Here is a 24,723-nt window from a genome sequence, read left to right on the forward strand (position 1 = left end):
CAGACATAAGCTGTGGGGTCCTCCTAACTACAGCTACCACCCCCCCTCCCCATGGCAGTCAATATCAAATAATGGACAACAGACCTGGAGGCCAAACTGATCTTTATTAAAGTATATATCAACCATACAAAAATAAGAACAAAATAATTACACTGGAAAGGCTAAGAGAAGCAATAATGGAGATCAAATGGAAGTCCACAAATTTGGAACTACTGATTGCAGGAGACTTTAATGAGAACTTGTTTGGCAATCCAGATGAAGTCAATTATCACGAGGTAGGCTACAATGGGCAAGTCCCATAAAGATCCAACCAGACAAAGCCCATCTAGATAAGGTGGGGAGGAGTTTATTAGCGTTCAGTGCAATATCAGGGCTGAGAATTCTAAACAGTAGGTTTGCAAACGATATCCCTTGCTCCTGGAAGTGAGCTTATGAGAAGTGCTCTTCATAGTTGGATTACACAATAGCTTCTATGTCCCAATTTATGCATACATTACAATACAGAATTGAACATCGACTTGAAAGTGATAGTCTCCCACAGTCAGTAACCTTATCTGCCACAACTGCCAAGCCCCAGATTTCTAAAGTTTTGTTTGCAGAAATGCACACAACAAATGTAAAAAGGCTCCAGTAGAATGAAGCAAATATATCAGCCATTCTCACTCAGAGTGTAACATTCTTTGCCCTGAACACAAAAGACGGGGAAAAGATTGGCAACTGGGAAAAGTTTACAGAATATATGAAATCTAAATTTGCAAAGAAGCATAGAGTTACCAGCCAACCCGTGGATAGAACCCATCGGAAGAGACTCTTGCCAGAAAGTATGCATATTAAACTTTAGTTAAATAGGTACCTTCGCTCACTGTGAGTCTACCCCTGTAACAATGAGCTAATAGGTGCTATGAAGTCAGACAGAAAAAACTTAAGAAATACATTTCCCTACACTTGAGGGCCAATGCTGAAGATTACTGGGCCAAGTTAGTTCATGCAAGTAACTCTGCAGAGTTCTGGCAGATGGTGAACCAGAAAGAACAAGGACTGCACAGAGCAATTAATGTGAACATTACTGAACAGGACTGGGTAAGGTACCTAAATACACATCTGGGAGCCGAGGAGCATGCCTCTCATCCATGCAGTGGGCAAAAGGAGCTGGAGGAATAGGATTTAAGCAAGTTCACTTGCATCATCTGAAGTAGTTAGCAGGCAAGTGCACAAACTCCGAGTACTCAAGATCAGACTGTGCTCCGGGCCCAGACGGGATTACACAAGCTATTGTCAAAAAATATCTTCAGTTCTGTAGGAGAAAAATGAGTTTCTGTTTTCTTCCAAGTGCTCCCGAAGGAAGAAGTCTCTGACTCTTGGAGGGGTTAAATTATACATCTTATCTTCACAGGAGCGAAGAGGAACTCTCCATCTAAATACTTTGTAGGCCTGCTGCTGAAAGATATGAAATCCTGGTCAACGGATAAGGGGCTAATCCATTTGAACCAAACAGAATTTTAACAAGAACAAGGGTACATTTCTAACCTGCTGGCAATTTCCATGCTTCTGACCCAAGCTGACCGTGCACGGGCACTACTTTACATCTGCTTAATTGATTTTAAAGCAGCTTTCGACTGGGTACCCAAGGGTCACTTATGGAACAAACTGTCATCATGGTCCATCCCACAGAATTTATTAAAGGCAATAGAACTCTATACTCTAACACCTGGATAAGGATAAATTTAGGTGACAGCAACTATGTATTTAGGATGGTCCACACAATAGCAGAGCTCAAACAAGGCTGCATTGTGGCTCCCTTGTTATTCAACCTTTATATATCAGATCTTGCACCGGCGCTAGACCATGCCAATTACCACCCACCAAATTAGGACAAAAAACGCTATCCAATTTCCTGTACACAGATAACCTGGTCATGTTAAGTACAACAAAAGTGGGCCTCTGGTGACTAATAAAAAGGTTAGAGAAACACACCAACTTAAACGGTCTGGAAGTGAATTTGACAAAAACAAAGGTTGTCATCTATGGCAAGAGGGTAAACAAAAAATGGTCCTGGTATTGGAGAAATGAGAGCCTTGAAAAAGTACAAGTATTTAGTAGTCTGGATTGACACAAGATGAAACTAGCTACGGCAAAGAGATTCAATCAGAAACAAAGCCCATGCCCTGCAGTGTACTTTTACAACTGCTTCTAAACACCTATGGGGCTGTAGCAAAGATCCAATGCGTGAGGTTTGAAAGACGAAACGTCTTCTGACAATAACAAATGGGGGGATATCTTGATAGGGGAAGGATGCTGGCCTCTTGAACATCTTGGTGGCAAAGATTTATACATCTGTTTTTCATCTTCCTAGGACAGCTTCTACAGCACAAACATGCCTGGGGGTTTACCTCTAAAAACCAAATAATGGGCAGAAAACAAGCATTTCTCACTATGTGCCACAAACTAAGAGCCTCTAGATTAGACACCTTGGACAATCTTAAATGGCAAGAAATCGAATCCGGCCCTAGAAATTCACAGCACCTTTGGTTCCTGGAATTTTTTAGACATTTTACAGGCAAGGGATTTATGGAACCAGCAGGTGTATCAGGCAGCTTTTAAAAAATGTGATTCCATCAGAACTGTTAGAAGTGGGGTTTCTGGTTGGCTGGGTATGCACCTAAACCAGGCAGAACCCACCAATCTAGTCAGGGTAAGGAAGTACACACCAAAGATAACCATTGCCCGCCCCCTTGGTCGCTTGCCCAGAGCAGTCAGGCTTATCCCAGAGGAAATGTGTAAAGCATTTGCACAACATGCACACACTAGTGACACAATAAATACATCACAAAAGAGACTCCACATGAAATTATATGAAAGTAAACTGTATTACATATAAAACATAAACTAATAATTACTTTACCAACCTGACAATGGTGAAACCATTATAATGAGTGCAAATGAAAAGAAGCATTTCTATATTGCCCGTGGTGCAGAAACACACCCTCCCCATGTGTGAGATCCTGAAATATGCCTGTCATCCTAACAAGGGAACCACATCATAAACCACCTTGGGTCATAACATACAGTGTAAACTACAAGGGCAGAAACACAATAGAGAAATGCAGAGCATAAAGTGATCACCAAAGACAACTTCTACACGAAGGCCACAGCGCATCTGTGCTCTTTTTCAAAGTTGTGCGGCCCATAAAACTCCCCCAAAGTCTGGCACAGGAGCACCTGCGCTCCTACCCCCATAATAAAAGTAATGGAGGGTTCGGTAGGAATGGAGCCTATGTCATGGATTCCTTCCCATCCTGCAAGCCACTTTCTACATGAATGCCTCCAACAGGTACACCATCAGTATTGGTGGGGGTGGAGGGCACACACATTTCCCATGCTGGCAGGGAAACCTTTCCCCATCTCCTCACTGAGGAAATAATGAAAAGGCCTCTGGGGCCACTGTGGGTTTCCATGGGGAGGCCTCGATCGGTCCTCCACACCATCAGAGTAATGCCACTCTGCAGCCGCTCTTTCCAGAAACCTGACGGCCACAGGAAGGAAGAGCACACACATAGCCCCAGCCATTAGGAACCCCTGCTCACGGAGAGTGGCTGCCCGCGAAACAGCTCTCTACCTGCCAGGAGACTCCTTCTGTCCAGGGCTCCGGCATCAGCCTCCCGGGGACCGCTGGAGGGTCACAACATTTCTTTGCCCTTCACGAGTAATGACAGACTCACTGGGTGCTGATCCGTCTACTTGGGCCATGGTGGTGAGAGCCCAAAACAAACGAGGGGAGTGCAGCATCACTCCAGACACCAACAACAGGAGTTGGTTCCTGCTTGGGCCCCGGCAACACCAGATAGTGCACGGTTGCTGGCAACAGATGCCACCTGCAACTGCCGTTGGATTCCTCCTTCCTCCCGGACCCTCCTCATGGGGGGCGGGGGGACAGCAGTGCTCACCACGAGCCTCTCGCAGAAGACAAGAGGTAAAACTAGGGCACTGCTCCCCTGGTAGTTTGTGCTGCTACCAGACACTCACAGCCACAAGAGTCTTGCAGCAGAAGTATATTAGTGCCACTCTCGATGACCTTGGGGTTACAAATAACCAGAGGGCGAACCAGCCAGCTCTGGGAGATCAGTGGGGGCACACAAGCAGTAAGCCAGCACATCAGGGTCCTTCGGGTGAAGTGGCAGTCCTTCTTGTGACCTAGCAGGCACACTTCAGCACAACAGCAGGTCAGTCCTAATTTTGGTTCCTCCTAACATAACAGTTCCCTCCAGGAGGATCGGGGCCAGGCAAGATGACCGACTAGATGTGCCCCATGCAGCTCCCACCCCAAGTACAGTAATACTGTGAATATCCTGCCAAAATATAGCCATCGGACCAGTGGTGTTGCTGCCCCGTCCTGACGGATACAGAGGTAGCTGTTTACACTCCTCTAACCCACGTTTTGAAGCCTCATGTTGGGCAGAGGGTGCTGGGCCAGGGACTGGCCAATGCGCCATCTTGCCGCCTGGAAAACCAGCTGACTTCCTGGGATGGAGGCACAGTGCTACTGTTGGCACGGGGGCACCTGACTGCAACTTTGAGATCCCTGCAGCGCCTGGGGCGGGGTCCGGTTTGGCTGCTTGGTGTTGTGGTGAGGGGGGACAGGATGGACTATGACCTGCTGCAGTCACGCAGCTTGGGCTGGCCACGGTTCCCCCCTCCTCGCTCGAGCGGATGACAGATGGTGCAACCGGTGAGCCAGAAGACAAAGTGGAGTGCTCGCTGGGCCACTGGGGCCCGAGGAGCAGGCGCCCAGCCTGGCCTGGGGGGTCCCGGGCGTATCAGCACGTCTTCCTCTTGGGCCTCCTGCAATTATCGACCCACTCACAAGGTAAGAGTGTGTGGCTGCTGGGCACTTGGTGCCGAGTCCTAATTGACTGCCTGGCTCCTGCAGCTCTGGAGGGGCTGAGAAACAGGACTGTTGACATACCGTGGTCCTTCTGCAGGGCATAAAAACCGAACCAAAAACTGAATGGATGTGTGTGGAGAGGTGACCCGTTTGACCACAGCACAGTGTGGTGAGACCTAACTAAGGCTTCTGGGCTGCCGGGGGGCCCGATTAGTTTAGCGCAAAAAGATCGAAACCCAGCTTCGAATATGTCACCTGGCGGGCTCCTCCAGCTGCCAGTGAGGATTCCTGCCCCTTCAACCATAGCTAAGCTTTATTCATTACAGTCTAGATGCCTGCATAACACCTACAACGTAACCAAGGAGTACAAATCTTCGCTTTATTCTGGTCCCTGATTGACTGGTAAGGAGAAACCCATTCCAGCTGTCCTACTAGCCTCTGGAGAGGCCACTTCTGGTGGTGGGGTTGCAGAGAACGGTCCTGTGCCTCGAAGAGCCCTGGCTTCATGGGAGCCGTCCTCAAGGCAGGCCCGGGCGTAATATGCAGTCCGGGGGCCCTTTGAGATTCTTCAGCTCCTTTGCACATTTTCTAACACACAGTAATACTTCTCTGAGGTTGGATGCCTCAGAACGTGAGTAGGTACGCCCCCCAGACAAGAACCAGCAGTCTCTTGGTGTCGCATATTCAAACTACCAGTTTGACAGCCCTTCCGGAACCAATGCCTCTGCACTGGGCCCTGAGGGGCTGAAGTGCCCTAAACAAAATTGTGAAAGACAAGAATGCCAAGATAGCACAATCTAACAAAATAGGTAGCTATGCCCACCTAAAGCTACCCTTAACACACCGCAAGAAGAAAATGCACAAGCTGTGGCCCCCGCTGGTGGAGGGGAATTCAGACTCTGTTACGCTCTTGTTAATGGACCTAATGGTCGCGATCCAGAACTCAAAAACTGAAGTAGTCAATAAGATAGAAACCGTGGTGGTGGATGTGAGCCTGCTTCAGGCTGACCTTCAAAAGGTGGCTGACAGAGTGACAGAGACTGAACAAAATGTCACAGCACTCCAACAAGAAATTCGAACTCTGTGAACTACTGTTATGGACCTCCAAAAATTAAACACCCAATTTAATGACAGTTTTGAGGACTCGGAAGGCCACTACCACAAAAACAATCTTCGCTTTACAGGATTTCCCAAAGGGGTGGAGGGGCCTTCTGTTGAACTTTTTTTGGAAGATTGGATAACGACTATCCTCAAACCGAAACAGCTCTCAGCCTTTTTTACCATAGAGAAAGCCCACAGGGCGCTGGCATCCCACCGAGACCGGGAGTGTTGCTGAGAGCCATTATCACCCGTCTATTCAATTTTTGGGACCGAGATGCTATCCTTCAGTGTACCAGGACCTGTGACTTTCCATCATATAAAGGCACACGCATTTCCATCTTTCCAGATTACATACAACGGGTGCAGAAGCAGAGGAAGCCTTTCGTACCTGTGAAAAAAGAAACTGAAAGGCAAGAGTTTAAAATATGGTCTTCTCTTCCCGGCGATGTTTCGGGTACAATATGAAAGATCTGCCTTGTTCTACTACACCCCGGCGGAAGCCAACGACTGGCTGGACACCCTGCCTCAGCGCACAGGCGGGACCCCTGTGAGACCGCCCTCGCAGACACAGAAACGATCGGGCCAATCCGCCAGGCGTGGGAAAACGAGAAAAGAAAATAGGGATCCTACAGCAGAAAGGATCACTGTTGGCTCAGATGGTGCTCTACAGTTGGTGGACGATCTTTTAGACTTCCAGACCCCATTGCAGAAGGCTGGCACAGATCCAGAGATAGCCAGTGAGGACTCGGGCAGCGAATGATGGCGATGGAGGGAAACACATCTCCAGCTCTGTTGCCTTCCGAGGTCTGGGCCCCATCTTTTAACTGCATCTAATTCTAAGTAATGTGTGTGCTGAGGAGTGCTACAAATGGCTGAGTAATTTACAAGATGATATACAGAAATGTGATTTTGATTCTTTCATAAATATCCTGATGATGGCTACAATACCCTTATAATTCACATTTTGAATCCTGGGTCGTTATGGGATAAGTGGCAGCAGTAGGACAGAGGCTGCGGGAGGATAGGGAGGCTTGAGGATTAGGATTTGTTTCCCTTTCCCGCCCATGACTCTAGAGAGCAAAAGTTACCATTACTATAGATGTTCTAAGTTTTTCTAATCTTTTGATTTAAATCTGTTCAGTGTTATAAGTGGGAAATGGAGTGGCTGATGCCATTCCCCAACAGAGACTATGCTGGGTGAGGGGGGGAGGGAAGGCAGCACTACTACCCAAGGGTTGGGGGGCATTGGGATTCTATACTGGGGGTTCTGTTGAATTTGTTGTGTTACACTGGACTGTATGGCTCTTGGGTATTATAGCGTTCTTCTTACCTCAGGGCATGGACTTCAAGACATGCACCGGACAGGAATTGTTTAATCTGTACTGACAGGGAGACATAAACAAGCTTCCTATGATAGATTATACAGCTAAATTCATTAAATGGAATGTCCGAAGCATTGCCAAACCAGAAAAAAGGAGAGGAGTGAATGCCTATTTAAAATTTTAGAGCATCTCCATTGCATTCCTCCAAGAAACTCATGTTTGGAGTAACTGTATATTGTCTCTCCGCAAACGCTGGAGGGGTCAGGTGTATGCCACGTCCTATTCTGGGTTTGCCCATGGAGTGTTCATAAGGATGGCCCTGGGGTGTCCTTTCCCCACAGACATCATGTCCTGGGCCCCGCACAGTCGTTTTTGTTATTTTGTATGGCACACTAGATGGCAAAGAAGTCTGCCTTATCAATGTTTACGCTCCCAATATTGACTCCTCAGATGTAGCCCATTCTGCCTCCCCATGTATAGCAGCAGAAGTGATAATGGCAGGTGACTATAACTGTGTTCTGGATGGGGACACAGATCGACTTCCACCCCGATGCCACACTAAAACACTTAAGACCAGCGCACAACGTGACCTTATCAGAGAATTAAATCTAACTGACATCTGGTGGTCCAGACATCCTGATTCTCAACAATTCTCCTGTTATACTCCTGCTACAGGAATCCACAGCTGATTAGACTATGTCCTGACGTCGGACTCTCTAGCACAATGGATTCAAGCTACCACTTATTGTAGGAGGCTGGCCTGGTTTGTAGTGGTACCAAGGGGTACTTACACTCTGCACCAGGTCCAGTTATCCCTTATTAGTGTAGAAGAGGTGTCTAGCAGCTTAGGCTGATAGAAAAGGGTAGCTTAGCAGAGCAGCTTAGGCTGAACTAGGAGACATGCAAAGCTCCTACTATAGTATATTGTGTCATATGCACAATATCATAAGAAAACACAATACACAATACACAGATATACTAAAAATAACAGTACTTTATTTTTATGACAATATGCCAAAAGTATCTCAGTGAGTACCCTCAGTATGAGGATAGCAAATATACACAAGATATATGTACACAATACCAAAATTATGCAGTAATAGCAATAGAAAGCAATGCAAGCAATGTACAGTCACAATAGATTGAAATGAGAGCACATAGGTATAGGGGCAACACAAACCATATACTCCAAAAGTGGAATGCGAACCACGAATGGACCCCAAACCTATGTGAGCTTGTAGAGGGTAGCTGGGACTGTAAGAAAACAGTGAGGGTTAGAAAAATAGCCCACCCCAAGACCCTGAAAAGTAGGTGTAAATTGCACCTAAGTTCCCCAGAGAGCACAGAAGTCATGATAGGGGAATTCTGCAAGGAAGACCAACACCAGCAATGCAACAACAATGGATTTCCGGACGAGAGTATCTGTGGAACAGGGGGACCAAGTCTAAGAGTCGCAATAAAGTCGAGATTGGGCAGATGCCCAGGAAATGCCAGCTGAGGGTGCAAAGAAGCTGCCACCGGATGGTAGAAGCTGTGGATTCTGCAAGAACGAAGAGGACTAGGAACTTCCCCTTTGGAGGATGGATGTCCTACGTTGTGAAGAAGCTTGCAGAGGTGTTCCTACGCAGAAAGACAGCAAACAAGCCTTGCTAGCTGCAAGGGTCGCAGTTAGGGTTTTTGGATGCTGCTGTGGCCCAGGAGGGACCAGGATGTCGCCAATTGCGTGAGGAGACAGAGGGGGCACCCAGCAAGATAGGGAGCCCTCACAGGAGCAGGCAGCACCCGCAGAAGTGCCGGAACAGGCACTACGAAGAAGAGTGAACCGGAGCTCACCCGAAGTCACAAAAGGAGATCCCACGACGCCGGAGGACAACTCAGGAGGTTGTGCACTGCAGGTTAGAGTGTCGAGGACCCAGGCTTGGCTGTGCACAAAGGAAATCCTGGAAGAGTGCACAGGAGCCGGAGCAGCTGCAAATCACGCGGTACCCAGCAATGCAGTCTAGCGTGGGGAGGCAAGGACTTACCTCCACCAAACTTGGACTGAAGAGTCACTGGACTGTCGGAGTCACTTGGACAGAGTTGCTGAGTTCCAGGGACCACGCTCGTCGTGCTGAGAGGGGACCCAGAGGACCGGTGATGCAGTTCTTTTGGTGCCTGCGGTTGCAGGGGGAGGATTCCGTTGTTCCACTGGAGATTTCTTCTGAGCTTCTAGTGCAGAGAGGAGGCAGACTACCCCCACAGCATGCACCACCAGGAAACCAGTCGAGAAGGCGGCAGGATCAGCGATACAAGGTTGCAGTAGTCGTCTTTGCTACTTTGTTGCGGTTTTGCAGGCTTCCTGAGCAGTCAGCGGTCAATTCCATGCAGAAGGTGAAGAGAGAGATGCAGAGGAACTCTGATGACCTCTTGCATTCGTTATCTGAAGAATTCCTCAAAGCAGAGACCCTAAATAGCCAGAAAAGGAGGTTTGGCTACCTAAGAAGGAGGATAGGCTAGCAAGACAGGTAAGAGCCATCAGAAGGGGTCTCTGACGTCACCTGCTGGCACTGGCCACTCAGAGCAGTCCAGTGTGCCAGCAGCACCTCTGTTTCCAAGATGGCAGAGGTCTGGAGCACACTGGAGGAGCTCTGGGCACCTCCCCTGGGAGGTGCAGGTCAGGGGAGTGGTCACTCCCTTTTCCTTTGTCCAGTTTCGCACCAGAGCAGGGCTGGGGGATCCCTGAACCGGTGTAGACTGGCTTATGCAGAGATGGGCACCATCTGTGACCATCAAAGCATTTCCAGAGGCTGGGGGAGGCTACTCCTCCCCAGCCCTGACACCTTTTTCCAAAGGGAGAGGGTGTAACACCCTCTCTCTGAGGAAGTCCTTTGTTCTGCCTTCCTGGGCTAAGCCTGGCTGGACCCCAGGAGGGCAGAAACCTGTCTGAGGGGTTGGCAGCAGCTGCAGTGAAACCCCGGGAAAGGTAGTTTGGCAGTACCCGGGTCTGTGCTAGAGACTCAGGGGATCATGGAATTGTCTCCCCAATGCCAGAATGGCATTGGGGTGACAATTCCATGATCTTAGACATGTTACATGGCCATGTTCGGAGTTACCATTGTGACGCTATACATAGGTAGTGACCTATGTATAGTGCATGCGTGTAATGGTGTCCCCCCCACTCACAAAGTCCGGGGAATTTGCCCTGAACGATGTGGGGGCACCTTCGCTAGTGCCAGGGTGCCCACACACTAAGTAACTTAGCACCCAACCTTTACTAGGTAAAGGTTAGACATATAGGTGACTTATAAGTTACTTAAGTGCAGTGGTAAATGGCTGTGAAATAACGTGGACGTTATTTCACTCAGGCTGCAGTGGCAGGCCTGTGTAAGAATTGTCAGAGCTCCCTATGGGTGGCAAAAGAAATGCTGCAGCCCATAGGGATCTCCTGGAACCCCAATACCCTGGGTACCTTAGTACCATATACTAGGTAATTATAAGGGTGTTCCAGTATGCCAATGTGAATTGGTGAAATTGGTCACTAGCCTGTTAGTGACAATTTGGAAAGCAAAGTGAGAGCATAACCACTGAGGTTCTGATTAGCAGAGCCTCAGTGAGACAGTTAGTCATCACACAGGGAACACATACAGGGAACACATACAGGGCACACTTATGAGCACTGGGGCCCTGGCTGGCAGGGTCCCAGTGACACATACAACTAAAACAACATATATACAGTGAAATATGGGGGTAACATGCCAGGCAAGATGGTACTTTCCTACACTTATCTTCCCTGATACCCATAAGACCACTCACCAGTTTTACTGATGATAGGCACACTGACCTCTTGCACACCAATAATTATGTGGGGCCTCCGACCCGAGGCCCTCACAGACCCCACCAATGCAGCGACAGTCCTAGATATGGTGGCACACTATTTTTTAGAGAACTGAGGAACTTCGAGCAGTCGTGCGGTGGACTGGGAGGTGATGAAGGTAGTACTGTGGGGAGTTTGCCTTAAAACCAGTTGCAGAGTAAAACAACAACTTAAACGCTATATTAAAAAATGTGAACAGACCTTAAGAGACTGAAAATCACATGCTTACTCACCCGGGTTGTCTTCAGGCCTGGAAGGATACACGTTCTGAGCTCCTGAACGATTGGTGTCGCTTAGAGAAATTCACCTTTATTGCATACAGACAGAGGTTGCACGCTGAAGGTGACAAAACTGGTGCAATGCTAGTCTGTTTGGTCAGACAGGAGAGATCCTGGGTTCCTATCCTTACTCTAAATTATGCTATGGGCCCTCTGGTCTATACCCAGCTAGCCAAAAACAGGGTTCTCCAATCAGACTTGAGTGAGGTGTATGCGTATCGGGTGTCGTTTCCTCTTCCACCAGGATCAAACTCCTATGAAAAGTCAATGTTCCCAAACTTTCCCCCGCAGCCAGTAAGTCACTAAATGAACTCATTACTACGGAAGAAATCCTTATAGTTATCAGCTCGTTAAGGACAGCTAAACTCCCCGGGACTGATGGTCTCCCAACTGAATTTTATCTCAAATATATATAGACCTGGTGGAAGATAAACTCTTGGAAGTTTACCAAAGGGCCCTGCGACTGGGTAGTCACCCACCTTCTCTCAGAGAAGCCTTAATTGTTATGATCCATAAGCTAGACAAGGATCCCACCGGCACCTCCGCTTATCGCCCTACATGTCTTCTAATTATTGATATCAAAATCCCTAGCACTGTCCTTGCTAATATTATTACACCCACACCTCCCGGTCTTGGTCCATGAGGACCAGTCAGGGTTTATCCCTAAACGTAATACCCTACATAACTTGGGAAGGCTCGCACACGTCTACCATACCGCAAAGTATAGACTGGAGGAACTAGCTACTGTCAGTCTTGATGTCAAAGAGGCATTCGATTCACTAGACTGGAATTTGCTCTGGCATGTTCTCCAACATATTGGACTGGGAGACAATTATATTCATTGGATTCAATTTCTGTATGAAGCCCCTTGTGTGTGGCTCTGAACAGGAGGTGAAATATCAGACGTGTTTCGATTGGGCACAGGCACTAGGCAGGGGTGTTCCCTTTTACTGCTTTCGTTTGCCCTGGCGATGGAGCCCCTGGCAGTCCACCTCAGACGGAGCATGGACCCATGGGGGATACCTATATGGAGGGTCACACATGTGATCCCCCTCTATGCGTATGACGCACTAATCTATATCTGTGATCCTACCTTATCAGTACCCATTCTTATGCGAGCAATGGAGGAATTTGGAGTCATCTAGGGCCTCTGGGTGAGCCCTGCTAAATCTAGATTATATCCTCTAGGATCTCTAGTGAAGGTCGACTGGAGGGGGGGAGGAAATCGCCGCCAGACAGATATCCTGTGGCAGCTCAGTGATGTCCGCTGCCTGAGAGTTTATCTGGCTCCCACTGAAACGGAATTTCTAGTCCTCAGTATCAGAAGAGTTGTGGCAACTCTCCAAGAATCGGTTCAATTCTGGAAGGACCTACCACTCTCGATGATGGGGAAAACAGCACTGCTAAAAATGATACTTCTCCCCCGCTGTCTATATGCCTTACAGGGAACTTTTTGTAAGATCCCTTGGTGATATTTTCAAATCCTTGATGCCCCTATGATTGAGGTACTATGGGTGAATGAAAGCAAACTGGTCTGTTTGGCCACCCTCAAGTGGCCGTGGCCTTCGGGAGGTACAGAAGTTCTAAACCTGGAATATTATTATATGGCCTCCCACCTTCAATACGCTGTTCATTGGTTGGCAGAAGAGAAGTCCTGAGAGATTAGAGTGCTACATAGCTGTTATGGTGGGAAATTTCTCCCCACTTCACTGATGGCCGGCTTCAGGGTCCCCCCGGACACACCTTTTATAGTGCGACATGTAACTCAACTTTGGGAAGAGATAGTGAAGAGGGTGCTCCAGAGAGCCCCATTCCACGTAGAGCTGAACATCTGGACACTGCAGCCCTTTAGTAAAATTGCTGACTATATGTTGCTCCAGAGATGGAGGGAGGGGAGCTGCTTTACACTGGGTGATCTTTAACCAGGGAATCGTTTTATAACATATACGGAAGCGGTTGAGTCATTTGCATTGGGAACAGGGCAATACTTACAGTATCAGAAACTCTCAGCCACAGCACATGCTATTTGGCCGACGTTCCAGGATGCCCCACCAAAGTCTGCTGTTGTTGCCACTATTTGACATGGGGATGGGCCCCATTTGATAACACATTTCTATAGATCATTACATGCAGATAGCCCTCAACAACCCCTTGTAGTGCAAGCCCAGTGGAATATAGTGCCTTTGGGTCAGCTGACTTCACGAGACTGGGAACACATCCATGACGGGGTACATTCGAACACTCCCAATGCACAACTTAAACTAACGAACTATAACTTTTTATATCAAACTTCTCTCTCACCGGTCACTTTAAAAAGAATCTATCTCGCACAATTGGACAGATGTCCAAGATGTTTGATCTCCAAAGCAGATTTTATACACATAGTCTGGGAATGCTCAGAAATCACCCTGTTTTGGCACCAGGTTCTCACAAACCTGAATAGGGTATCGGGTTGGACACTCACATTGGAACCCAAACAAATATGTTTAGGCCTGGTCCCTGCTCCCCCAAAAAAGAAACTCAGTAGGAGATTTGTGATGCTGGGCTTAACATTGGCAAAAAGACAAACAGCAATACAATGGTCAAGTCCCCATTCCCCGGTATACTCTGAGTGGGCCAGAAATGTAGTAGAATAGGCAACAGCGGAAGAAGTCCAGATGAAAAATAGCCGAACAGATGACAAACTCAAAGATGACCTGAGAGGATGGGCAGCAATGATTTCAGACCTAACAACAACCCTTTCTCAAGCAGGAATGTCACAAATGTCTGGTGAGAATACAGTCTAAATTGTTACACAATGAAAAATGTCTTGCAGATTAGAATGTTACCTTTATTATGGTACAATAGATCTCGAACGCAGTATCTGTATGGGGGCCATGAGGTACAGTGGGGGGGGACAGTTACAGTGTTAAGTTGATCTACTTGATTGCTATGTAATGTGTACACACCCATGTATTGTTGAATACTCCACTGTTTATGATTAGAAAACAGTGAAGATCATTTATATAACAGTTCTCTCCAGCAGCATCTGGTCACATGTCCACACAGTGTCTACAAACATGGGGCTACAGCCCCTGTACTTATATTCAAAACGTCTTTGATCTAGGAGGCACTTCAAAAGAACTTCAGAAGTGCACAACGCCCACTCTGAACCCCAGCCCTGGCTCCAAACATAAGTGGGGGTAAACGCGCCCTTTGTGTGAGGGCAGGACAGAGCCTATATAAATATGATTGTGCCCCGCCTCCCTCTCTCCCAGCCAGACAGGTTTGAAAAGCTGCTTTTTTGGGTGGTGCAAGCTGTGCTGCAGGCCCACTAGTAGCATTTCATTTCCAGGCTCTGGGTATGGGGATACCACTGTACAAGGGACGTACAAGTAAATTAAATGTGCCAATCAGGTGTAAGCCAATCATATCAAGTTTAGAGGGGAAAGCACATGCACTTTAGCACTTATCAGCAGTGATAAAGTGCCCAGAGTCCTAAGGCCAACAAAAGGAGGGTCACAAAAACAGGAGGAGGAAGGCAAAATATTTCGGGATGACCCTGCAAAAAGGACCAGGTCCAACAAGCACTTACAAGGTCAGCAAACTACAGGATAAGTCTGTGCTAGCACAGAGAAGGCACGCCTGGATGGTGTTAAATACCGTGCGAAAGGTCACTAGGCATTTTTACGCACAAACTATTTGAAGTATATTTAACTGAAGTTTATGCATGATCGATTTGGGGCAGTTTCAACCTTGGACTTCTTACCCAAGCGGCTTCCCCCAACCCACAGACTCTGCATTTCAGCTATTTGCGACCGCTAAAGAAACACTTACGCATATAGTCTGTCTGTGACCAGCTCTCCTTCGAGAGTGCAGAGACATCTTGCATATAGACTTTAACACTTACAAAGTGCAGTGTTGCAGAGAGGCTACAATGACAGCAATTAACCCAGTCAGCACCAAATTAAATATCAGGCTGGTAAGGTTTTTGGGTCTGGTTTAGATCTTGATGGGAGTTGCGCAGTCCCTCTGTGGTGGCCGTTTCAGGTTCTCTGCCAAGCTGAGGGAACTATGACAACCATATATAGATGCATGGCGGATGAACCTCCGTTCGCTTCAACAGGGTGTAGTCCGTCGCGTAAGCAGTTTTCAGCTGCCGAAGCGGCAGACTCCTATACTGGCTAACAGTACTCCATCACCATCAGGGTGGTGAGACTGTGCAGAGCATATGTGGATTTCACTGTTGTGCTGGCGTTGTTCTAGTGGCGAATCCCTGATGATGGGAGTCCGTTGAGGGACTCAGCCAACATTATACTATGTCTGTTACCACACCTCAGTCTATGGATACCTCCACTTCCTGTGTCCAAAGGAACATCAGCCCAGTCGTGTGCCCTCCATTCCTGGCTGGTGTTGAGCCAGCACTACCACCACCTCCAGCTCAGCCACGACCCAGTGGGATGGGGCACTCTGGCGCAAGGACAGTGGGTGTAGGGTTTGTGGGAGTGAATCTGTGGGCCAGCAAAGTGAGGACACTGGCCAAGAAATGATGGGCCAGGTCCTTACAGAGCTCTGGGACATAAATCAAGTGCACAGGGAGTACAATGTAGAGATGCAGAATCTAAACTCTAATTTGAGCTCCCTGACTGGGGTGTGGTTTGGGATTTACCATTGTAAGTGCAGGGCTTTCAAAGCAACATCTACCTCTTTCTGTGGCCCTACAACATCTGGACCCACCAAACCTGCCTCAGCCACACAAAGGGAGGCCCTGCCACAATAAGAAACACCTGCAACCAACTCAGTTGCTGCAACTGTAGAACACCAATCCAACCAACCCCTGCACCTGGAGGCCATGAAAAGGAGGGTACTAGCTCTCTGAATACAAATGAAACGGTAGCTGAAGGATCGCTTGTAAATTGAAAAATTGCCAAATAAACTGCAGTCTCAATTCTTCAATAAAAGTGAAACTGGTGTGGTCTGAGTTTCTGGGATATGGAAGGGCGACCAGGTGAAGGGTGCCACGGCTATGAGAAAACGTACACAGTTCCATTCGGCGTCAGCCATGGGAAGGCCAGAACTGAAAGTAGTCAGTAAGCATGCCGGAAGCCCAAAGGGACAAGGGGCTGGGGCTGCGGCCTCGAGCTGACGTGCCACAGCTGTGCAGACCAAAATCCTCACTTCCTTTCTCCTGCTCCCTGGTGGGCCCACGGCTCCAAATCATCATCCAGGATTAGCTGCCAGAGATTGGTCTGCTCTGTTTTCCATCCTGCGCACTACCGCCGTCTGACCAGGTTTTCGGTTTCACCTTGAGCGGCACTTTTGTGGTTATACACGTGTCCGCCTTGTGACCCGCCTAACCATCCACACTAGAGCTTCTTCTCTAAAACCAGCTCCGTTTATCATTAAAGAGGTCAGTTGTAATATGAGGAACGAAAGTGCCTGGGGACACTACTGCTCTCAACAGGTACGGGGACGCTTCACTGGGAGGTAAAAGCCCTCTGACACCAGGCTCGAATCGTTTGTTCTGCGTAAATCTGGGCATTTCTGGAATGAGGAAGAGCGCTGCAGGCGGTCCACCGTAACCGCGCAGGCCCCTCTCCATTCCAACGGTCCGGCCCTCACTCTCAGGCGGAGCGTCGGCCACGTTCACCGAAACCCAGTAGCTTCAAAAGGAGCCGCACGCACTCGGCTGCCAAGAGAAATTCACCACTCTGCTCCAGATTTAAAATAGTGTATGTGCTAGCTCTCTTACAGATGGTTTTAGCTTCTATTGAGGAAACGGCTTCTCGCTGTGCCCCGGCAACCATTAATCCAATAGCATTCACAGACAGAGAGCACAACAATTTATATTGACCCGCTAAACAAACGCACACACAGTTCTTTTCGGTCTCTTCAACAAGAAAGCATGTGACTGCCTGGGAGGCCCAGAACCGTCACATCAGAGCATCTTTGTTCATCTTCAGTCACGCACCACTGCTGCACTTCTAGGAAAAATGCATAACCCACGAACGTTACGAATGGAATTAACCTTGTGTCCCTTACGGAATTACGTTTAAGAAATACATGCATTATTTAAAGTCATATTCCGGACTACGGCATTCGCATATAAAGCGCTTGCAGAGGAACGGTTTTCAGCAAATGTTGGTGTAAACAGTTAAATATTTTTCTCCACTTTAGCTTATATATACACAAGGAATTGCATCGAAAAATCCAGAGTCGGCAGTGAAGTAAATTCAGATTTTTCTTTTTACATTTTAAACAACTTAAAACAACTTCTTTTCCTTGATGAAGCAAGAATAAATCCATGATTCCCTTACCAAAAATAACACATGATGCAGCTTACATTTAAGAGGAAAAACACAGCCTTTGCCTTTTCTCAGGTTAGAATGGAGTACAAAACACACACACGCTTTGGCTTTTAGGCACGAGATTAATATTTTACAGGACAACCAGTTAGAGGCGCAAAAGAGGACCGCTGTTTTATACCAGGATTGATGGCTAGACGCAGCACAGTAGTCAATTCAATCACTTAGTTGAGGTTTACCACGAAACGGCCAAAGAAACTCAGAACCTGTGGTTAAAAACATTAATTTACTGACGGCAACTACCCATTTCCGAACAAGAATGCCAAGCATGACTACCGGCTATAGGAAAACGCAGATGGCTTTCAAGATATCGGCATACCATTTCCTCCTTCAAATTTCACAACCCACCATGTCAAGAGACAAAGTTCACTTGGAATGGCACAGAAAAGTAAACAAGGCCGAATAAAACAAAGTAAACTGTGGAATTACTTTTGACACTTATAGTCCAGAATCCGGTTATAGTGCCTCATCAAACAGTAGCCCATCATCATGTGTTGCAATCAGAGACCCAAACCAGTCCCAAGACGCACTGTTTGTGAACTGCTTGCAGGCTAGTGGTCTTATATCGAGGAAACTGAAATGTATCCATAGTATACCTTACACCTTTAATGGTTTACCGTCATTTTATTTCACCGTGTGTTTATTATCCAATTTCCAGGAACACATTTGTTGTGTATTTCATCACCACTGGTACTCACACATACATACTCACAACATGATTCCCAATGCATTTCGGGCCACGGAGACCCTTCATAATGGGAATGCTAAAAACGTAAGCACAAAAAAATAAAAGACTTGGGGCTGGTTAGCAGATCTCTCTTATCAGCAAAAGCAATGGTCATAGCAGTGTTCACCGGACAGAGAACACACAAAGACACGTTCAACAATGATGAAGCTCAATATATTGGCTGAACTATTTCAGTGCATCCTTCGAACAGACTGCACCACAATTCACAAACAAAGTATATTTATAGGATGTATTTAAATAGAGTAGAGAGTTTGGACAAGAGAGTGAAGTGGAGAAGGGCTACCAGGAAATTAGGAGATGGCATTATAACATTGGTCATGTCGGAGTATAGAGCGGCTACACCGAATACACTGCAAGCTCCAGTGTCAGAAAATGTGATGTGCCGCAGGAGTGTGACACCACCATGCCTTTAGATGTCCTATGGACTGTGCTACGAAAACGTAAGTTTCTTGTGGGCATGGTATATGTACAGCAAGGACCATCAGACATTTCACAGTACACTCTACACTGCAGTGTATACAGGAGAGCCAGAGTGGTCATTCAGCCAAGACAAACCACAGCCTAGGCTGCTGGATTGTTTCCAGGTTCTTTTGTAGTGTTTGATAGGGCACTCAAACAGGACATCCGAGAGGTAACATCTTCTAGCAGAGGAACTCCTTGCAGTGTAGCCACTGCATCTCTGGAACTTGCCCATGTGACGGAGTGCGAGAGAACACGACTATTTAGGAGACGTTTCTTTGCATGTAATCAAACAGTGCTGGTTACTCACAGGTGAAATAAAACCTTGCTATGCAGTGCCTGTGTCCAGGGCTTTAAGTGGGACAGGCCCCTCAAGGTCTCTAAGCCAGTAGTAATTAAAAGCCAACATTGAAATTGATCCTTATCTAGCCCTATAATCTTGTTCTTTACAGGAAAAAAAATAATTGCTCATTTTCTGGACAATGAATCTAAAATGTGTTAAGGTAATCCAAGTCAGCAATTTAGTTCCCTTTTTGATTAGCTTGCACTGTTTGCAAAATCTCTTGTAAGGGAAAAGAAAATCTTAAAAGGAGCTTAGAGCCCACCCATTACTTAACATTGGCTGCTTCCCATGTCACTCTCGTTTCCATGCTTCCTATTGGTCAGAGCCCCCTCTTTGCCTCAAGCTTCCTCCTGGGCTTTGCTTTTCTGTCAATGCTGTGCAGCTTGGAACAAGTGCTCCTTCCGGTAAGCTAGTGTCCTTCCGCTGGCCACAGGTTCCTGCAGTTTTTTTTTCTTCTTTTTATTACTTTCCAGCTTGCACTCTGATAGTGCATGGTCTGCAGTCCCTCTCTTTTACCCCCACCATCCCCCGCTCTCTGTGCTGTCCCTGGTTCAATGTATCTGCATAGTCTTACCTTGCCCAGACAGGCACTATCACATTTACCCACACAGCCTCCTCATGTTTTGTTTATTTTAATAATTCTTTAAACCGTTTAACGGTCACCTAATCTTCCTGTCTCCTCTATGTTTGTAAATTATATACAAACATACTGAGCTCAGTCACACAGTGAAGTGTGTATTTTTATGCCTCTGATGGTCTTTGAAGAGACAGGAACGTGAGGAGAATGGGGAAACAGGGTTTGAGTCCTGGCCCCAGCACAAAAGCCTGTGATTTGGGGCAAAGCACATTTTACCACCGTGCCTAAAAAATTAAAAAACAAAACTAATGTGTCCGTGTTTTAATATAAAGCGCTCCAATACCTTGGTAGAGGTTGCGCTATTTAAAACTGTTAAAAAAATATATATATATATTTAAAAAAAGGGGGTCGGGGGAAGCTTTGGAAAAGACAATCGGTTTTGCCTATGCGAAATCTAATATCATTGTAATTTTTTTTTACGTGTTGAAACACGGCTTAAAGTAAACGAAATGGCTTAAAGTAAATAAAATAGGTAATGATGCAATCAAAGCTGGCCATGTCATAGCACTTTTTTTTTTTTTTTTAAACTTTAAGCCATGCTGTCCAGCAGGTCAACTGCTGTGCGCCATGTAAATAACACATTGACAAAGCCAACAGATTTTGCAAAGGCGAAACTTATTGGCATTGTCAATGCTTGTTTTACATGTTTTACTTAATCATTCATTCTTTAAGAGGGGGTAGTTATTCCTTGGATGTTGTGTTTCTGCATTTTTAGCAAAGCATTTTACTTTTGTATGATGCATACTTTGAACTGAGTCGCCTCCAATAGTTTATAACAGGCTACTATTCAGAGCTCAGTTGTTGAGGCTGAAGGCAGAGTGAGGTTCTGACAGCCGGTGTTCAAAATAGATGGTCACCTAATCCTTGCCCTCTGCAGAGCACCAAGAGCAATGGTCACGGGTGTCAGTTGCAATTGTGATTCTGTTCAAGTGTGTTTGAAGGAGGTACACAATTGTCAAAATATTGACAATGTGAAAGTAAAAGAAAATGCAGTGCATATAAGTGAGTGGGTGTGTTGTGTGTTTGGGATGATGAAGTTAGAGTGATGCAAGGAGCTGAATTTAGGAGAGAGCGAAAAGAGGATTCTGAAGAGGGAAGGGATGAAGTGTCAGATTGTACAGATAAAGGGTGTCAGAAAGATGTTAAGAGAAAAAGATAAGTGTCTAATATAGACTGCATGGGAAAGTGTTGTGAATGGAAGAACAGGCTTGATTGAGACACTTTGAAAAGCACTACCTCTTTCACGAGCCTCAGTCTGTTTAACCCAGTCTCAATTTCAGAATTGAAAGATTTTCAATATTATTTACAAAAAAAAACATTGTTTACCCTTTTGTCATATATAGCTAACAACCACTGACTAAGCCACTAGCTCTGGCTTGTTTTAGGTATATGTCAGTTGTGTTATATTTCTTAATGCAATAACATTGGAGGAGCAGGAAAATATCAGTTGGGAGGCACACAATAGAAGTACAGATTTTTAGATTACATGTTTAAGCCACACCCCTTTTAGAACCCCCCCCTCGGCCCCCCCTCCCAGTTTTTTCACACCACTTAAAGCCCTGCATGTGTTGGAGAAGCGCTTCTGTAACCTTTGGGATCGCTGTTGTCATTTCACTTAATATTATTTTTCTCCATGTGTCTCAAAGCCACCTCTGCTCCAACAAGGGTCTCAGATTTTCTATGCTTTTGTAGGGTCTCAAATTCTTCGCTTTCAAAATGTCAATCAAACTATGTAACCACAGCACAGAAGAGTGACTAGATCTCCACTGGAGTGTTTGCAACTGTAATCGTAGATATGTGTGATCTTGGTGCCCTGATGTTGGTGTAACCACCACTTATAAGCTACTGATCAGAGAGGTAAAGGCTGATATAAAAGCTGCCAGTGCACTTCAAAGGACACCAGGTTTATGGCTAGAGTAACTTTCCATTTGCACGTGCCCATCCTACCTAACACCTCCCAAGCATATTCGAAATAGGCTAGTGTCGTCTAGCCAAGGCCCCATTATATAAGGAAATATCAAGAGGTGGAAGAAGTGTTAAAGGCGAACGACTTCACAGCACTCAGGATAGCACAAGGCGACAAGTGATTCCAAACACTTATTTTAGAGTTCAGTTCAGAATCTGAGAAGAGGTATGGTTTGGCGACACCCTGCCAAGCCAAAAAGACAGAATGAAACACCAAGCATAGGGGAGCTCCAGTCAGACCGTCCTTCCATGCTATTCTGAAGCTGTGGGACTTTGCATGAGAGCTCAATCCGCGAGGAATGTACGCATTATGAGGTCTTGCATAATTGATACTGAATATGTACATTCAGTGCTGCACACACATAATTGCACATGCTCTTGTCTGGAATACAAAAGGTCCATTCGAACACAGGGGGTTTACTGGGGCAAGACATGAAGGTTGTGAATAAACAGAAGCGGAATGGTTTTCTTTTGCTCTTGTCAAACTCACACCAAATCAATACGACCAGGGAAAAATGTCGACACTTTACATAGCGATGAATGCAAAGAAGATCAGAAACGTGCTAGAAAATAACAACTATGACTAAGAGCCGAAGATGGGGGAGGTGGATAGGGGGCATAGGGAGATTTCGTACGGAAGAAGCCGGCTGCGAGGAAATCAAGAAGATGGGAGTCACCGGGTTTCGTTATTTGGGGGAGCACAAAGATGGGCAAGAGTTATCTGTTTTATAGATCCCTCCATTTTTTGCGAGCAGATGAACGAATCAGTTACAGGGAGGGTTTTAAATAAGGTGTTTTACTTGTAAACGAAGAGTATCGGAATTGTGTTACTGGATCTGTGAAATAAAAACAGATGGGAACTATTTAGCGGTAAAACTAAAAAGAGTGTTTTCTATTCACTTGAACCTGTGAAGGTCTGTCTACAGATCTGTGAGGACCATCGGCGGGTGACTGTGGGAAATAAACTCTCCTGGAGAGATGAACTCGCAAAGGCGCAGGCCACCAGCTTAAGCAGGCAACTGTAACTCAATCAACCGCCAGAATAAAGAGTATTGCAAGATGCGGGAACAGGAACCCCTTCGACAAACCCATCTCTGGGTGTACATTTTATGTTTCTTTTAAAATCCCTTCCGTCACAGGAGCATATCGGTAGAACGAAGAGGCCCGTTTGACCTAGAAATAAACGTGGTTAAGAAAAGGCAGGGTCCGAGTTTGTATCATTAATGTCTAGTGTTGCGACACGGCACTATAGAGCACCGACCGGAGATGCCTGGTCACCTGGACGAGCAATCAATCTCCGTGCAATCGAGTCATTCATTCCACAACAGGCAGGGATGCGACATGAGATGGCTTCCTGGAGTCAGACAGACTGGTGACACATCCTGAAAGCTGCCACTCCCTAGATGGGGACCAGCTAGCTAAGGTTAAGCAAACCCTAACTGAGAGAGCGCGCCTTGGCTCTCCATTGGAGAGGCGGACCCCGAGTAACGGGGTGACTTCCAAGATCCAGGTCGCATTAGTAGGCGGCACCTGGCCGCAGCCTTTTTCTCGCTTGAGAATTAATGACTCTTACTTCCTTAGCAACTTAGCTATGTTAAGGATCTGATACGGTACATCTGGTGCATAGAACATACATTGCCGCTCCTCTCTAGCCACCATTTTAACCGAGTATCTGAAGCCTGTCAGATCCCTCCTGGTGCTCCCCAAGTCCCAACAAAAACATAAAAAGCACAAAAGTAGAAACCGAATGCTCGGGGTGACCACGGACCCAGCTGTGCATAACCGTAGCCAGGGCGTGTGCAGCGGTCGGGTGTCGGTGAGCGGGACGCCTGCTTTTCAGAGATGCATATGGCTTGCTTACCGCCATGCTGCCTGGCTGTGGGGCGCTGGAGCTACGCTGCCTCTCGATGCGCCCCGCTCGGCTCCGGCTCTGCCTCTGTCACCGACAGGCCTCCCGGCCGCCAGGGGCGGTGCGCCGCTAGCCCGCAGGAAGGGGCGCGTCCCGGGTGCAGGCGGTCTGTGCGCTTAGGCGGGTTTCCTCCAACGCAGAGCCTCCGAGGCTGGGAGAGATGGTGCCGCTCACGGTGCTGCCAGCTGTAGCGCTCAGATCCTTCAGGGGAGGTGCGGAGTGCTGACGGGGAGGGGGATAGCCGAAGACACCGAGTCGCGGCTACTGGGGATCGGGGCTGATGTCCGTCTGCAGCGGTGCCCCGCTTTCAAAAAGGCGGGACGATGTTCTGACCGCAGCCACCTGGGTTCAGAGTTCTATTTGGATCTGAGTTTAGCTAGCAAAGAAGGCATTGCTCATAGTAGGACCACGCAAAACACGTAGGCTCGTACCCAGGGACTAACCTCTCCCGAATGCGCACCTTTATTTATTTTGAGGATTCTGGTGATATCCGCATACATTTTTCCGCGTTGGACATATGTGAGCATCAGTTTACGGTTTTATTATGTAATCAATTCTTTTAGAATAGCGGAAAACTGCATTTGCGTTCCCGTGCATCCTCCATTCTCAGCTTTGACAGTACAGCCAGTGGCCCTAAAAAGTTAACTTGATAGACCTACATGTATAGAGTAGGCATAGCTGCCAAGATTTCAGATTGCCATGTGTGATATTTTCATAATTTCACTATAATTATGAGTGGCATTGTAATGACTATGAGTGACAGTTTCCCGCGAGCAAAATCAAGGAATGAAGACGAGGGAACCATATAAATATCCGTAGGCTACTATTTTCTCCTAATATAGCGAGGATTCTATACCTCCCGTAGTACATTAGCGCAACCCC

At 46.8% G+C, this 24,723-nt stretch overlaps 1 protein-coding gene across 2 annotated transcripts in view; it reads right to left on the minus strand.

Annotated features, from left to right (window-relative positions):
* SEPTIN11 (septin 11) overlaps positions 1-24,046 on the minus strand; it is a 669,909-nt gene extending 645,863 nt beyond the window's left edge. The window contains exon 1 of one of the 2 annotated variants that reach the window (XM_069236824.1): positions 23,794-24,037. In XM_069236824.1, the coding sequence (XP_069092925.1) occupies positions 23,794-23,799 (6 nt within the window). In that variant the 5' untranslated portion in view covers positions 23,800-24,037. Of the gene's footprint in view, positions 1-23,793 lie in introns of both variants that reach the window. The other variant, XM_069236823.1, reaches the window with a different exon arrangement.
* Between the last annotated feature and the right edge of the window lie 677 nt (positions 24,047-24,723).

Source organism: Pleurodeles waltl, chromosome 1_2, assembly GCF_031143425.1.
Source record: "Pleurodeles waltl isolate 20211129_DDA chromosome 1_2, aPleWal1.hap1.20221129, whole genome shotgun sequence".
In the NCBI taxonomy this organism is placed as follows: Eukaryota; Metazoa; Chordata; class Amphibia; order Caudata; family Salamandridae; genus Pleurodeles; species Pleurodeles waltl.